The sequence below is a fragment of the Bactrocera oleae genome, chromosome 5 (assembly GCF_042242935.1).
Source record: "Bactrocera oleae isolate idBacOlea1 chromosome 5, idBacOlea1, whole genome shotgun sequence".
NCBI classification, from domain to species: Eukaryota; Metazoa; Arthropoda; class Insecta; order Diptera; family Tephritidae; genus Bactrocera; species Bactrocera oleae.
Window position 1 is genome coordinate 64,190,925 of NC_091539.1, and position 18,525 is coordinate 64,209,449.

General features: G+C 30.8%; 1 protein-coding gene across 5 annotated transcripts in view; it reads left to right on the top strand.

The window, feature by feature from the left end:
- UBL3 (ubiquitin like 3) overlaps window positions 1-15,845 on the top strand; it is a 107,326-nt gene extending 91,481 nt beyond the window's left edge. For all 5 annotated transcript variants that reach the window (XM_036368990.2, XM_036368989.2, XM_036368993.2 and 2 more), the window contains exons 4-5: window positions 11,490-11,654; window positions 13,302-15,845. In XM_036368990.2, coding sequence (XP_036224883.2) covers window positions 11,490-11,654; window positions 13,302-13,366 — 230 coding nt within the window. In that variant the 3' untranslated portion in view covers window positions 13,367-15,845. The remainder of the gene's footprint in view (window positions 1-11,489; window positions 11,655-13,301) is intronic.
- The last annotated feature ends 2,680 nt before the right edge of the window (window positions 15,846-18,525 follow it).

The window sequence follows — 18,525 nt, forward strand, 5'->3', positions numbered from 1 at the left end:
GCCAAATTTCGTTCTGGTGATTTTTCACTTAAAGATGAAAAACGCTCTGGTCGTCCAGTTGAAGCTGATGACGACCTAGTCAAATCAATAATCGATTCGGATCGTCACAGTTCAACACGTGAGATTGCAGAGAAGCTTCAGGTATCACATACATGCTTGAAAATCACTTAAAACAACTTGGCTATGTTCAAAAACTCGATACATGAGTTCCTCACGAACTGAAAGAAACGCATTTAACGCAACGCATTAACAGCTGCGATTTGCTAAAGAAACGTAAGGAAAATTATTAATTTTTAAAACGAATGATAACTGGCGATGAAAAATGGGTTGTTTACAACAATATCGAGCGGAAAAGATCGTGGAGGAGGCCAGGTGAACCAGCTCAAACAACATCAAAAGCTGGTATTCATCAAAAGAAGGTTTTGTTATCAGTTTGGTGGAATTATAAAGGAATTGTCTACTTTGAACTTACCACCAACCGAACGATCAATTCTGTTGTCTACATTGAACAACTAACGAAATTAAACAATGCAGTTGAAGAAAAGCGGCCCGAATTGATAAATCGAAAAGGTGTTGTATTCCATCATGACAAGGCAAGGCCACACACATCTTTGGTCACTCGGCAAAAATTAATGGAGCTTGGTTAGGATGTTTTGCCACATCCTTACCTTGCACCATCGGATTACTTTTTGTTTCGATCTTTACAAAACTCCTTGAATGGTAAAAATTTCAATAATGATGATAATGTCATATCGTACCTGATTCAGTTTTTTGCTAATAAAAACTGTTTTTTTGCCAATTGGGTGGAGTGTTTCTATGAGAGAGGGCAACATAAAAATCTTAGTCTCCTCTTAATATAGCAATAATTCTGGTAACAAATGACTAGAGTTTGTACCTAAGATCTCCTACTTAAGCTTCTTATCAATTAATAACTTCTGTAAAGTAAGATACAAACAGACATTTTCAGTTCAACTTTTCTCTAAAATAACCACATCTTCACATGCTTGCCGTGTTTAAAAATAGTTTAAGTTTCTTGTTTCGTACGTTGTCAACAATCGTCTGTACCGCACTATTATTCATTGAATCAACATTCGAGGACGAACAAAGACACTCGCAATTATTTATAATCTTAACACAAATTAATTGACGCACTTTGCTGTCCACCAGCTGCGACAGGAGGCAGCAACAACACGTATTTACAACTGTTATAGCTTCAAAATGATTGTCTTCTGCAGACTCCCTATATGTCGGGCGTTCTTTCTCTCTCTTCTCATGTTTGATGCCACGGAACAGACAATTGATTGCTGTGGGACATGAACTGATATGACAGCAAAAACAACAAATAAAGAAATTGCATCAATTGCCAGCATGTGTGTGTGTGGAGTATAAATGTAGCAGCTAGGTCAAAGTAGAGCACAAATGCGTAAAATGCAATAAAGTGCTGCGAATAGCCGGTCGGTCGGTCATCTTCATTGCGCTGGACACTGCTGCTGCAACAAATTCAATTAGCATGCATAACTCGAAGAATGAAAATGTGTTACGTTGCAGCAGCCGGCGAGCGCCTGACATGAATTACTGAAGATGCAATGAAATGTGCACAGTGTGTGATGATGTGGCCACTTAGGTTCTTAAATTTTAAAGTGTTCAATTGATGATCTCTTCTGTTGTTTACAAAGAAAATACTCTGATGGTGTACTATCTTGATAGTGACTTAAATAAAATAAAATTTAAATATATATATTTTATTACGTAGCAAATAGATCTTTTAACCACCCAATCTCATTTTCGGAATAACCATATGATAACCTATTTGATCAAATTTCTCCACTAGTATTATTTTTCCATTACCGAAAATAGATGATAATGATATTCTTGGAATATGGAGATAACTCAGGATCTCAAACAATTACCCGTATTACGGATTTTTTGCGTATTGCAAAACTATTTAGAAAATATTCAGTGTATCTGTGATAAAAATTTTATAAAACACTTTTTTAATAATTTTTCAGTACAATATCCAAAAAGTATCATACTCTTCAAGTGTTTAGCGGACAATACTGATACGTTCTATCAGGGATAAAGGGAAGCCCAACTAATTCCAGTGTGAGAGCGCCTCAAAATTAGCTTTTTTTTATAACATTTTCCATTGCAGCCAGATCGGACAAAATCATAGTTTTTGGGAATTTAAATTTAAATACTCAACATTTATTAAGATTAAATATAATATTATTATTCATGTATCCCTTAAACATAAGCAGAAACTATTTAAACGCCTCTTTTGTGATTTTGTTATATATTAAATAAAACAATTGATTTTTGAACTTTCAATACTTAATCAAAAGAATAAATCTATTAGCTCTCAATTAATAAATGTTTTTTTATAATTTTCAATTAAAAATTAATACTATTAAGCATTTCATCACAAAAGATTTCATCACATACATTTCAATTTCGCGTTTTCTTTAATTTACATTATTTTCCAATTTTTCTTGGTGATCTTCAACAGCAGCAAAATATCTCTCTGTTCACACGCCGTTCCTCTTTTTCCAATTGGTAAATGTCAGACCTCCTGAATTTTGACATTTGCTAGAAGATTTTGTTTAGTTTAGTAATTGCTCTCTCATTTCCAGTGAGAGATGAGTTGCGTATCTCTTTATCTCTGCGTTCTATAATGCAAAGTTTTTTTGTAAAGGATTCTTTGTTACAAACTTTTGTTTAATTTTTTTTTCAGAGATTCGAAGTGCTGCTAAAATTTTGACGAAATTGTTGGGGCTTATTTCGTTGAAACTTGTAAACTGAATTAGATTTAGTTTAGTTTGTCTTTTAACTTTAAGAGTTATTTTAACATATTTGCTTTAGCTTTACTAAATCTGCAAAATTAACCGTCGTTTTTTTTTACTTTTTTGATTTCTTCTTAAACTTAAAAATATGGAAAAGATTCTCCATTGGAATCTAATCGGGAGTTATCGATTAATCGAGTTTTTCCTACTTTATAGAAATATTTTATTGCCAAAGACGAAATTAAAATTTCTATTCGACGGCGACGAGCAGCACCCAATCCAGATGTCCAAAATTTTTATTGGTATTTTGCCATGCCCATAATAACAAAAACTTCCCACTTCTGAATAATATTTGCCTGACAGTTCACCTTAGGCACTACTCCTTTCAGCGTTCTTCGTCTTTTCAGCGGACGTAGAAAAAAAGTCTGAGCCAAGTTTTTTATATGAAATTCGCCAGAAAGTATGTATCACCTTTCACAAATCGTTTGAGGTCCAAAAATGTATTTTAGTTCATTGTAGCCCCTTCTGGGTGCATTTTAAGGGAGGCTTTGTATTGTTGTATTATGCACTTTAAATTGATTTAATATCCTAGTCGATAATCTTCTTCTTCCTTTTACTGGCACCCACTGCGATCGCAAAGCCATTATGGCACCTTTCCCTGCATTAACCTTCAATTTTCTTTGTTTTCCTTACACAGTTTTTTTTTTCTTCATAAATTTTCAGCAACACAAAACGTTAAAATAATCAAACAAAGAGGGTCCACATATATTTAAACCCTTTTAATATCAGTCCAATTCATATTTAAATTTCTGGCATAAAGAGCATACATTGGTGTCTCCATTTTTTTGTCTGCTACTGTATATAACCCAAAAAAATATTGGAAGTTATAAAATCATTCACAGATTCAAGTTTTCCATGCAAGGACTAGATCTCGATCAATCAGTTTGTAAGGCAGCTCTAAACTATAGTGGTCTTATATCGGCAGTTCCGAAAAATGAGCAGCTTGTTGCTGAGATAAGGAAGTGTTCAAAATTTCAGATCGATAACTCAAAAACTGAAGGACATACGGACATGGCTAAATTTATTACACAAGTATGTATTTTATATGACCTCCATTGTTTCCTTCCGCGTGTTTTAAACTTCGTTGCAAACTTAATATACCCTGTTCAGTGTATAAAAATTTATATGGCCCATTCGATTTGCCAACGATGAACTTTTTCTCGCACGGCTGTCAATTTAGTGTTATATCATAATTCTGACCCTATTTATAACTGCATATACTACAATGTATGCTGACCACCTTTATTTTATGTAGAAATGTATACTTATATTTTAGTGTAGATGCTTGCATTGAGCATCTGTGAGTTATTGGTAAATGCGCCAGCAAGCTGAATTTAATTGAACTCGATTGAGTGGCAACAAAAAAAGGTTTTTATTTTATAAATAGCATACAATATGTGCACAAATGTATACATATACATATACTAAAATAGCGATCAATAGACTTAAAGGGTGTCCCAAAATTAACGCAAGATTGGAATTAAACAAAAAACACAGTTTTTAGTCTTTCGATTGTAATTTTTTTATTGCAACATAAAGTACATAGAATAGGGTTATTTATGCAATAACATCATCAAGTTGAAAATGTGCCGGCCGCCAAGCTTTCATTATTATTGAAATATGGTTAAATAATGAAGACACGTTGTTCTATCCTGTAACGCTCCATTTTTATTAAACCTAAATTGTCAGCTGTCGATTTGTGTTTTTTTTAGAGTTTCATTTAATTTAATTTTTAATTTTATAATTAAATTTAAATCTTGCGTTAACTTTATGACACCCTTTATATTGATTTCAACAGCAGTTGCATTGCAACAATCACTATACACACAGGTATGCAGTGTGTGTCCACTGTCCGTCCGCCTCTAGGCACCTCGACGACTTGCGGCCAAGACCGTGAATTTCCTGCACAATATGTTTTTATGAGTACAACTTTGTTCACTCCCTGCTTTTATTGACAATTTATTTCTGATTTATTGTCACCAGAGTAATGCTATATTGTACACACACACGTACAAACATACATGTAGCTAGAAAAACTATTTATATTATTTTCTGATTGCAACTGAAATTGATTTTGCTGCAATTGTTATTTGTTACCACATACATATTTGCTGTTGTTGCAGTTGCTTTGAGCGACTGTTGCTGTCTACAAATTAAACTTACAACTGTATATAAGCATGTGTGTGTGTGTGTGTGTGTGAGCGACAGTTAACTATTGAAAAATTTCAAAACAAACACGAAGGTGACGTTTATTGTTAATTGCTGGTCTCAATTTATTACTAAACAAATAAACAAATGTAAGTGTATACGTAGGTGTATACATTTGTACCTGTTTTGATTGATGTCAATATTTACCGAGTAAGTGAACTTGAAATGTGTTCCTTGAAATTATGCCGTTGTATATTCATAGAACTCAAGTTAATTCTTTCCGGTTTAAAAAAATGCATATTGCCTAATAATATAATTGCGGTTGTTATTGTTTTACAATAATAAGTTTTTGTGCCGGCAGCCGCATTGAGCGACTAATCGGTTTTATGAATTGCAATGCCATAATCAATTATTAAAAGGAAGCACTTTCATAAATTGTTCTAGAAATGGAGGATATTACGGCAAATGCTAAGTGACTATAATCGTGAAGTATCTTAAGCTGTTTTATGTTCTCTCGAATATAATAATAAGGTTCATCTAGCGGTTGTATAGATCTAGAGATAATCGTGAAATATATGTGTCTATGTATGTATGAAAGACACGTTTGCTGATCGCCTAATTTCACGTTTTGGACCTATGAATTGGTCTCCAAGATCTTGTGATTTAACACCGCTAGACTACTTTCTGTGGGGTTATGTAAAGTCGTTCGTCTATGCGCATAAGCCACAAACGCTTAACCATTTGGAAGACAACATTCGCCTTGTTATTGCCGATATGCGGCCACAAATGTTGGAAAAGTCATCGAAAATTGGACGTCCAGATTGGACTACATCCGAGCCAGCCAAATGTAATGCCACAAGATTATCTTTCGGATAAATAAAACTCTTGTCAATCGAATAATCCATCGTTGTTTTATTGCAACTTAAAGTTCTATACCTCTAAAAAAAACACCCGTTATAATAAAATGATTAGGATGTCAGAGCGAAGAACTTGATATTGATCGGTCAGTTGCTTTGGCTGCTATACGTTATAGTGTTTCGGTATCGACGGCTTCGACAAATGAGCTACTTCTTGGGGCGAAAAGGACGTGTGCAAAATTTCAGATCGAAATATTTATATACTTTATAGGTCTTCGTCGTTTCCTTCGAGGTGTTAGGAATTTCGTAACAAACTTAAAATATTCACGGTAGAAAAATTGAATTAGGTACAAGGCTCTCAAAAGGAAAATCATAAAAATGTATTGTAACATTATTCTTTAAAATTGGCTGTAACCGTAAAGGTGCACGAGAATAACGCTAAAAGTTATAATTTAATGATAATTTTACATGTCCATCAATTCATAAACTGAACAGTCTGGGAGATATGTACTCGATTTCTCGATCATTTGTATTAGTTCTTTGTGATACAGTTCAAAAACTGACGAAATCGGACTACAACCCCGCTTACTTTCCTTATGAACTGTTCTTAATCTAATCAGACTTATTTGCTTTGTTAACATATGTTAAATCTTATCTGAAACTCGTCGAAATTGATTCATACCCTTTGTAGCCACCATATACCAAATATAATATGAGGATCTTTGTTCTACCAATTGACTTTGTACCGAAAATATTGATCAATTTGTGAAATATTCCAATGTGATTTAATGCCAAGATGAATAAAATCAGTTTAGAGCTTCCCCTAGCCCCATATACTAAATATAACGTTTTTCGCCCTTTAGATCGATTTTATATAGAAAATATCGTATATATCGTCTACTAATTTCTAAAAATATTTGGTGTTGGTACACAGTTTTCCTAGCGTTAATATGATGAATATATGCATGTATGTATATTATAATAAATATAGATAAAAATATAGACAGCTGGGTCGATTCTTCTTAAAAAAAATTAACCTATATTTGTGACCTGTTTGCTAAACACATTTTCCCATTTGCAAAATTTTCTAGTTGCTAATCATTATAGTACTTAAGCTCATAAAGTAAACTATAATCATTAGCCTCACTTTTAACCTAAATAATATCGAATATCACTCAATTTTAAACGAACAAAAGTGAAAACTTTGACTAGCTTATACTACCTGCATATAACATACAATTCTACATTTCACTGCCCCTTAATAAGCGTGTTATAATTCGAAATCATTCTAGCCTAGCGGTCTAGTCTTCAAATGGTGACAAATGCTACCAGTTAATCAACAGCTGGTTATAGAATGGTGCTATAACACAATTATTTAAAAATAAGAAGTCTTAGCATATTAATATTATATTTTATTTTTGTTTACTTAATCATAACATAATTAATTTTAACATAAGTGAGCGCATTTGTTTCAAGTAGTTAATTTTTGATTTCAAAACAAAATCAGCTATATGAAATTTAGAAACATTTACACCTGAGTTTGAACTAGTCTCGTAAATCTTCAAAAAGGTTTTCTCCTTATATAAAGCAAGTTTTGAGCTTATCTGCTTATTTTCTTTTCTCTTTGTCATTTGCTGAAGTGGTGAATTTTTAACCTGTTCATAACCAGTCTCGTTTTTAAAGCTAACTAGTTTTTCAACTGAGAAATCTGGTTTTATTAATTTGATAATAAAATAAAAATTTAGGTTCTGGCAGAAATATAAGATATACATGTAATAGTTATTGCTAATTAGTTTGTAGAAGAGAGTCAAAAATTTTGCTTTGTTTGGCTTTGTATTGATATTAATCTCAAATTGAGTTTATTAGGTTAGATTTGGTATGTGAAGGTCTTTAAAAAGATTCCTTTTTAATTTCTTAAGCAAAACATAGTTGTGAAAAACTAGATTGTTCCCTTCGTATAACTTATAACACTCTCTTTACTCAGGAGCCGGAAAACTCCAAGCAAATAGTTTAACTATTTATAGGTCAATCTGCTAGAATCTCGTAACCACATTCGCTTCGTTTCACCTTCGTCCTGAAATAGTTGGAATTTCTGCTAGGTATACCCTCATCTACAAACGTACATTCATATAACGTGGTCCTGTGCATATTTGCTGCTTAAAATTAGTATTCTGTCAGCGCAATCACATTGAAAAATGTCAATTTACGTTTCGCGCACACATATGTATATTTGTTGTTGTTGTTGTCGGGAATTTCAGTCCATCAGCCCACTTAGTATGTCCTGGCTATAGAGACTACACAGCCTACTTCCCACTGCGGGTCAACGGTGTTACATTGACTGTCCGCGAGCCACAATTCGTGCTGCCACCCGACGGGCACAACGATAGTGTCATATGTATGTATCGGGTTTTCCAATAGGGGTGATATGATTTCTAATATATTCAGTAATGTTTACAATTTCGTTGTGGAAATTTATCGATAAGAGCAACAAATTATTCAATTTTATTATCAAAATAATCGTTCTCCAATTGGAACTTTTCCTGCGCTTTTGCCATTTTATGGTCGTAATAATCGTCCACTTGTGCTCGCTATTCGTCGAATTGTTGAAATTATCGAGTGTACATTTTCTTTATATAATGTTCAAGTGCCAATAATACAAAGAACCGCTTGAAGTAATTAAAATATTGCTGTCGTTCAGGCAAGTGTTGCTGAAGACTGCAATTTATCGATTCCAAGATGTTTTCAAGAATTGGGACTGTCTGTTTTTGAGAAACAATATATATAATTGTTCTCACTGAAGAACTGAAGCCATTGGAGCCACTTAAAAACGATAACGATTTTTTTAAGAAAATCATCTTCTCCGATGAGGATCACTTTTAGCTGAGTAGTGTGGTAAATAAACAAAACTGTCTATTTTTGGTGAGAAGAAAATCCACAAATCATTCATGAACAATCATTACATTCATCTAAATTGATAATTTAGTGTGGGTTTTGGTCTGGTGAAATCATTGGTCCGTACTTCTTTCGAAATGAAGCTGGTGACATCGTCGTGGAGGCCTTTTGAATGATTTTATATTCAGAACATAATTGTATCAATTACACTTCACATTAAATAAAAAATTTGAATTTCCTTAACAGTTGTTAGTTGTTTATTTTTGAAAAAAAAGCATATCGCTCTTTTTGGAAAACCCTGTATATCTAAGCAGAAAGTTTCTACATACATACATATGTATATTGGCACATATTGTTGCTTTACTTTGACCATTAGCCACGCGCTTTGTGTCGATCACGCCTACACGCAACGATACATACATATGTACATATGAGCAAAGGCAGGTACATACATACATACATATACTAATTCGTAGTGAAAGCATGCTGCTTATCCCATTCTGTATCGCCCATATACATCCTCTCTGTCTCGCTACCCCTCTTAATAAACTGGAATAGTTGTCAGCAACCAATTAATGTTGTTGCTGCTGCTTAACTATTTTGACTCTCGGCTATCCCTCGTGTAACTGCTGTAGCATATACATACGTCCATATGTATGTATGTATGTATGCATATTTGTTAACGCATTGTTGTAGTTGCTCGGGTTGCAGGCGCCGCAGTGCAGCCAATGGCTCTGTTGTGTGAATTGGGCAGCAGATATTCGCCAATTGTTGTTGTTGTTGTGTGTAGAGACTATTTAATATTCATTTGTCGTTTGCTAATGAAGGCGCTGCATTTGTCGCTAACTTATCCTGATTTATTTACCACCAGCAAACAACCGAACTCCCGTACGCACACGCACACACACACAAAAGCAGCAGAGCAGCAAAGGCAGCAACACTTTGCCTTTGCCGTCGCTTAGTGTTCGAAACAACAATAGATTGTTACAATACATGCAACATTAAGAATATTACAGTGGATTATGTGCAGTCAGCTGTTCTGTCATCCTTTTATCACATTCAAAGATCCACGGTGCACTGTGGTGAAGTTTTCCATGTTTTCGAGCAAACATAAAACTTACACATACTATGTTGGGAATGCTAATTTAAATACTATTAAATGGGTATATTAGGTTTGCCACGTTGTAACACCGTTGTTTGGTTAGAATGTTGTATCGTTGCCCTGCTTTCGAAAATTTTGGCTCTTTGAAGTGACGTTGAAACAAAAAACAAAAACTGATAGCTCTTCGTGATGTTAAAAATTACTTGACAGGTTCAGCTTAAAACCGGGAAAGCATTCATGAAAGCTTATTATCGGTTTCTGAATGAAATTAAGATAACTTTACTTTGAACTGGTCGGAAGTGTTCTTTCTTATCGTATTTTCTGTACTTAAAAGGATTTTTTTTTTTGAGAAAAAAGGTAGTCTAGACTTTCATTTGAATCAAAAAAAAAACAACCAAATCTCTTCGAAAACTCTGAACTCATGTCAGTAGCTGAGTGAACAGTATCATTTATAAAAAATGCTGCTGTTAAAAAAAATGGCTACATGACTGTTATCCGGGCTCTGCTGCAGGAAACCATTTTCAAGTTCGGTAAAAAACGGCCATTACGGCCGAAAACATATAGAAAAGCTATTAAATTATTTTGGATGACCGTAAAATGAAGTTGAAGAAATAGTAAACACTCTCAATATATAATATAACGTAATATGTATATTCGATTATTCGTGAATATATGAGTACGCGTAAACTCTCAGGTGACAAGCTGCCGAGTGCATACCACGCGAGCTCTACATTGAGTCATACGCTATGTCTCAAATAAAAGAAAACTATTTTATCGAATTTCATCACATCCACTCCTATTATCGGGTTCTAACCCACAGCGCTATTTCCTGTTGTTTGATCTTAAGCAAATGATTACTGAAAATAAATTGAGTGACTAAAAAAAGGTAATCGTCGAGACTGACCACCTACACAGCCCAAAAATGGTTACTGTGACCTCCAATAGGCACATATGTATATCCTTGCCAAACTAGATATTTGATGGTTTTCACTCTCTCACATAAATTGATTGTTCACATAATTCTATACATATGAATATCAATGCATGTATGTAATGAATGACAGCGTTTGGTCTGATCATAAGGCCTCTGGATGCACCCGAATGTGACCATGTAGCTCCATTCCAGCCCGCATAATAATCAAAATAGCAAAATTGATGCAACCATGTGACTCATAGTCAACAACAACAACAATCAAGCGTTAATGATGGCACAATAATGTGAGCACGGTCCCTTCAAAGTTCTGCATTTATATGTGAATGTAATGCACTCTTGTGGAAATTGGGTCCCACAGCATAAAAGCCACCATGTACGAGTATATGCATATATGTATGCATGTATTGTAATTATGGTAGTGTGAGGTGTTGAGGGCGTCAAAGTGCCTAAATGAGTCAGACTGACTGCAGCGTCATTGTTGTTGCAAATGCTGCAATGCGTTTTGTTGTTATCTGAATAATATTAAGCCAACAACAATTACAAAGTTCGAAATGCGTAATTTAAACACATTAAGTCAAATATTTATCATAGTTTAGTGAATTTGCTCTAAAATAATTCGGAGAATGTAACACCTACCACACATTACGTGCCAAAAGTGCGGGTACTATTTAGTCACAATTCTAATTTTGTTGTTGCACTTGTTTTTGTATTTGCAGATTGGGAGCGTGAAGCGGTCTCCAAGGCCGAAATACTACGTCTCATATATCAAGGCAGATTTCTACATTGCAATGTAACTTTAGGCGCACTGGGACTTCCGCTGGGCAAAACGACTGTTATGCATTTAGTGCCGCGTGATAATTTGCCAGAACCCAATTCGCAAGGTAAGTGATAATAATACGAACATAAATATGTATGTATGTATATATTACGGTTATTTAGGAGATTAAATGATTGTAGAGAAATGTGGTACTAGAAATAATGGTTCGAGTTGAATTATATAATATTTACATAAATTGAGTTAAGGGTTAAGCTTGTACTCAGAGACATATGCTAAGATTTTCAAAAAAATATTTTTCCATAGCATGTGAAGCTTGTGAAATCAATCTCTATTTGATATTTGAGTAAGTTTGATAGTTTTTCCTCGTGAATTTCCTAAAAGTGTTTTTGGTAGAGAGTTTAATGATTAAAAGCATCTATAAAAATATTATGGCTGAAAATGTCACCCATACTATAATTTAACATTTAAGATATAATTTAAAAATCTTTGTATTTTCTATTCATCCTCCAAATTACTAGACATCATAACGAGATGATCATAATAACTTCACTTCTTGGTTAAATAATCAAGAAATGATCGATAAAAAAGAAAGCTTCTTTTAAAATACATATATTTCAAAAATTACCATCAATATATTTTTAGCTAAAAATTTAATATATCTTAGGTTTCTAAAATCCTTAATTTTTTTGTCAGCAGTATCTCAATAGAAAATTACTGAATTAACGACAAAAATAAGAAGCTTTTAGATGATAGCAAGTTTCAGCTGGAGCATAATATAGTTATCAACTTGTACTCAAAAGTGAGTCATTAGCTGGTCATAAGTATTGTTATTTTAACATGAATGTAATACTAATTTTTATAATGGAAATTACTTGTGAATTCGATTGAATCCACTCCTATAGATGCTTATTTCATTGATGTTTATGAAATGATCGTTTATGAGTTGATTTTTGTCGGTCAACTACTAATCTCCAAACTCTTCAAGCTCACGGTCTGCTATATATTAATCTTGAAAATGTCAGACGTTGATTTTGTAACATATTTCCGTTCTTGGTCAATTTTCAAGAATTTCATCCAGCTGTGGTATGCGATCAGATTTGAATTCGGCAACCAAGAAACAGGATGGTTAAAGTTAATGCTCTCAGACCAAAAATTGAACAACACAATGTATGGTAGTGGGTTTGATCCATGTCAAAAGTCATAGAAAATCATCGCTTGAAATTTTTTAAAATCCTTACCTAAATTTCTAAGCAACAACAATAAAACTCGAGTGGCAGCACTTTCTGAGCTAGTTAAGCAATCAAAAAACCATCTATCTTCGTGATAAAAAAAATAAACGTATTCGATCGCCATTTTTCTGCTCGCCAAGCTTTAGTTCTGTTTTCTTGTCCAAAAACTTATGCATATGGGAACACAACAAATGAAGTACGAAACTTTTTCAAACAAGATTGCTATACAGCTATTTTATCTCTTATTGATTATGTCAGTTGTTTGTTCGATTATTCACCCTTTTTGGTTTTTTGAATCGAACATTACAAATGTAATATTTGACATTTCCATACCTTATGTAGCACCACTTATAATCGAACCAATGTTTGAGAATGATTGAAGAAATGTTTTTTTTTTGATATTTTTTAGGTCTTAAGAAAATTTTTTTTTATTAAAATATTTAAGCTTATTACATAAAAAAACCTTTACACTGACAACCGAAAATGTTTTATTTCTCTCTATTCGCCGAAAATATGAACAGATCAAAGGCAGAAAAGTAAAGGCGGCTCCAGTAGATGCTGTTCAACGACATGCTGTATTTTGTAACTAAATTAGCTCATAGTAAATAAATTAATTTAAATATATAATATAATAATTATAATACATACATACATACAAAAAATCAAAACAAACAAAAAAAAAAACAGGAACGGAAGAAAAATATATTTTCTAATAAATGAAATAAATAGAACTCAAATAATCGAGCATAGTTTTAAATCAAAACTAAATAATAATATTAATTAAAATAAAATTGATATAAAAGCGAAGATGTGAATTTAGTGAACAGTTTCAAACGTGAAGCTTATGAAACCGAGAAATGTAGCTGGCAAATTTTTAAAACAATAGTGAAAATTAATAAAAAAAAAGTATATACTTATATATCTAAAATTTACTGAGAAAACTGAAAAATCGGAGCACGACTCAAAAATAAAAATGAAAACCAAAAGATAATAATTTAAAAAAAAGCAACAACAAATTATAAGCAACAGTTATGTAAGTAGGTACATACGCATAAGTGTAGGATTCTAAGGGAACTTAGAGGTTTACAGTTGCCGACCGGTGAACTCGTGCAGAACGGTTATAATACAAGTATTTATATGATAACACAATATTATATACTAACTTATAATATTTAAACACTTCTATTTATGTATGTATGACATGTAATTGTAGATATAATATTTATGTTAATAAAAGTAGTGAATTACAAAGAGCCGAGAGCAGAGTTCGAAGAAAAGCGGTGATGTGACGCGGGCAGTTTTAAATACAATAACAAAATGTAACGGTATATGGTAAACGGTAAATGCAAATTTACAAATGTCCAAATGCTAACTGCTGAATAACGGTGTTGTGTGACAGTTGAAGAAATCGAAAGAAGGCGTAGAAGAGTGCTAGGAGGGGAGGAGAGGATAAAGTGGGGTGTTGAATTGAAATTGAATTTAGATATTGCGTTATTCCTTCCATTTTCATTCAGTTGTTATTGTAAAGTGTTTGCTAGCTAAATTTTACTTTAAATTTACATTTAAAATATATATATATATCTACGATTTACCGTTACAATCGAGCTGTATGTGATTGATGATTGTTTGATTGATTGTCTGCTTTATAATGCTATGCCGCTTCGAAACAAAAGCGTGAGATGCAAATTTTAAAACAAAAAAAAAAATATATATACAAAAGCGGTCAATAGTAAATGCGAAAAGGGATCAAAGCAAATGCAGAATATGTAATAAGGCAAATGAGAAGCATGAAATCCGTTATGTATGTATTTAGTATGGAATTTGCGCTGGCAACTGTTTGTGTAGCTGATTTATATAAATATATTATATGTGTGTATGTAACTAAAAGTGTTATTTGTATATTCTGTTAAATCAACTTTTTTTTCGGATGCAAAAAATTACAAGAAGAAAAACCAAAAATCAACACAAAAGCAATTCTCGCAGTATGTCTTTCACCTATACAAAAACATGCGCATGGTTTGGTGTACATACTTACATGCATATGTATGCGTGTCATTGTGTGAAATACACAAAATTATTAAACAAATTAAAATATTACAAATAAAAACAACAAAAAATAATTAAGTATTCTACAAATACAAAGCAAACTAGCCATGGGAAATAAAATGCAGCCGCGTTAAATACAAAAAAAAAAAAAAAAGTTATGTAACAAAAAATATGGCACATACACATACACACAATATAAAAATTTACAATATGATTCATAATACATGACAATGATCTATGTACATACATAGTATATTGCATTAAAAAAAATCAGGAACTTACCAAACAACAGTAAAATGAAAGCGAAAAACAAAAACAATAAAACAAAATGCATAATTTAATTAAATAAAAAAATATATATATTGTACTACAAATCAAATAAACAATAGTCAAAAATGCTAATTTAGTGTTCATTGCCGTGTTTATAGTTACCAACATCAAAATAATTTTTATGAAAAAAAACAAGCGTAAAAACTTGCGTACAAGAAGTAAAACTAACAGTTATGTGGAAAATAAGTAAAAAAAAAATATCAAAAAAAGTAAATATTATTTTTTTCCTAATTAATTTTGCGCCCTACACAACTTAAAATATTAAAAACAAGCTACTGAACTGAGAAATACTATAGGGATCTTCAATTAGAATCCTTTACAAAAAAAATTCACAAAGTTCACATCTTGAGTGTTCTCTTGCCTATTATTTTGCTGAATATTAATCAAGATCAGTTACCGTTACTCTTACTATACTGATATAGGTTTGTATTTTTCAACTTGAAATTATCTATCAAAATCAAAATTGTCATAAAAATCATATTAGTCTGGACAAAAAATTTCCTAACCTCAAATAATTGAGATTGTAGTAATTAATTGAAGAAAAAAACATGTATTTGTATTAAAATGCTTCAAAAAAACTTAATTTTTTTTCAACTCTCAACCTTTTAAATATTTCTATTTGAAGTAAAAAATCCTCACCAAACATGAGCCTTATTGATCAACTCTAAAGAGTCGCTATATTTTTTTTTTCTAAAGTGTCCTAAAATTTGCACGAAATGCTGAAAAAGTCTATAAAGCTTCTCGACTCGCTCGTTAACAGTTTACAAAAGAATTAAAAAAACATTTTCTGAGGCAACAATTAATCTAAAAGTTTTATTTTTGAAACACGCTGTTGATTCGAAATGCCCTTCTTGACTTTTTTATATTTTCTGTTAATGAAACTAATGGACAAGCCGTTTTTGAAATTAATACCAACTTTTATTTCAACAAAATATTTTAAGACGATCTTTTCGATTTTTGAATCATTTATTAGTTCCAGTCGAACAAATATCTCTGTATAATTCGGATGGTAATATATCTCCAAATATTTGTAGATGGTTTCGCGTGCAAATACTCAATAAAATTTAAATAAGAGAGCATAACTATGGAAATAAAACTGTTCTCTCTCTCTCTTCTTATATCTTTCTCAATTCTACGAAAGATTTAAAATATGATTTCCCAACATAATACAATACAGTTTGCGTTAATATTGTCGAAAATAACCGTTTTCCAATTTCCGATTGCTGTTGTCAAGTCTAACTATAAGATTAAAAAATGTGAAGAATTCAAACTCCACAATCGAAAAATCGTAAAAGACCCAAGGCTTTTGCAACCAAATTTATTTACATACTTGTATTTCTTTTAATTATTTCAATCTCACGCTCTCGCTCCGTGCGGAAGTTCAGGCACCCCTTTCCCATCTTTTATACTACTACATACAAACTTACATGGGATATTAATTTGAAATTACTCGGTCGCAACTCCAACCTCTGACTGATTAGTTTAATTGCTGTATATATATGATATCCCAAGCTTTTACTCGTTTCATATTTATGTATGTATGTATTTTTGTTTTGTTTTACCATAAGATAAACTTAATTTAAAGTTCATTGCCAAGTATTTTATGTACATGCATACTCGTGCATTTGTATGTACATACGTATGTTTGTATGTATTTTTGTTAAATTGTAAAATAATTATTAACTAATTATTATTATTATTTTTATCGTCGACGTCTTTATTTTTGTCCCACTTCCTATTTTATGTATGTATGTAAATTTTTAAATGTATAGAAAGTAGTAAATCTGTTAAAATATGTAAAATTTTATTATATGGAAAAATGGCAAACTTATTGACTAAATAAATAAATATGTAAATCAAAATTGTAAAAAATATTAAATTTAATGAAAAAAAATATAAAAGTAATTGTTTTTGTTTAATCTATAATATTTTCTATTAGAAAAAAAATTTTTTTTTGTTTTTATTTATTATAATATTTCTTCATTATTTATTTATTTATTAATATTTTTAAGTTTATGTTTTCACTATTTTAAAATTGTTTTAGTTTAGTTTGTGAGATTTATTTTTAGAAAAATTTATTTTTGTTATTTGTTATTTAATTTAATTTTTTTGTTATTTAATTTTTTATTTTTGGTTTATTCTCTAATATTTTCTATTAGAAAAATTTAGTAATTTTTTTGTTTCTAATTTTTCATTATTTATAAATTTTTTAATATTTTTATTTATAATATATAATATTCTTATTTTTTTTAATTATATGGTTTTACTCTTGAAAATTGTTTCCATTTAATTTCTGATATTTTTTTTTTGAAAAATTTAGTAAAATTTTTATGTTTTCTTTAAATCTTATTTCTTAATTTTTTTTATTTAAGCATAAATTTTTTTAATTATATCATTTTTTTTGGGTTTGTGTTTTATTTATATATTTAAGGTCGATTTTCAGTGTAAAATATACTTAATTTTTTTAAATTTATTTATTTATTTATTTTTTGTTTCTTTAAAAAAAAAAAATTTATTTATTTATTATAATTTTTTTTAATCCTTTATTTTCTGTTTTATTTGGCATTTCTGTTATTAACTTTTTTAGGTATTCCATGGTACATTTTCTGTGTTGTTTAATTATATTTTTATTCGTGGGGAATATTGTTTTAAATATTTGTTGAATATTATAACTTTTTTTTCGGCAAATTTTTATTTAATAATTTTTTTTTTTTAATTTTATTTATTGGCCTAGTTGTATTTTTTTGTTATTGATTATTTTGTTTAAAATTCTATGAACGATTTTCTGGGTTTTTATTTATTTGTAGTTTTAGTTTTTTTTTTTTTGTGTTAAATTTATTATTTTTGTTTTGAGTGGGCCGGATTTTTCTTTTTATTTGAATATTAATTGTTTTGTTATACAAAATTAATTTTTTTTTTGTTTATGAAGGTTTAAACTTTATGCCCGTTAGTTGACCACAAAAAAATATATTCTCGGATTATGACAATATTGGGTGTTGTTATTGATAGTGTGGGGCAAATATATGTATTTTTTATTTAGTTTATAAAAATTAAATTTTTGAGTTTATATATTTTATAATATGTTCATATTGTTTTATTTTTAAGTTTCATATCTTTTTATTATTATTAAATTTCTTTAAAAAAATTTGTTAAGTTATAATTTATTATAGTATTTTTCTATAAATTATAAATACAATGCTAAGTATTAATGACAAAAATATTAAAAATTGTGAGATTCTTATGCTTATAGGTGTATTAGTATGTTAGTAAGAAAATGATATTAAAATTAAATATTTAAATATACTAAGTAATGGTTTTTACCGAGTTGTTAAATGTATTTCGAATTTAATTATTTTTTGATTTCTTATG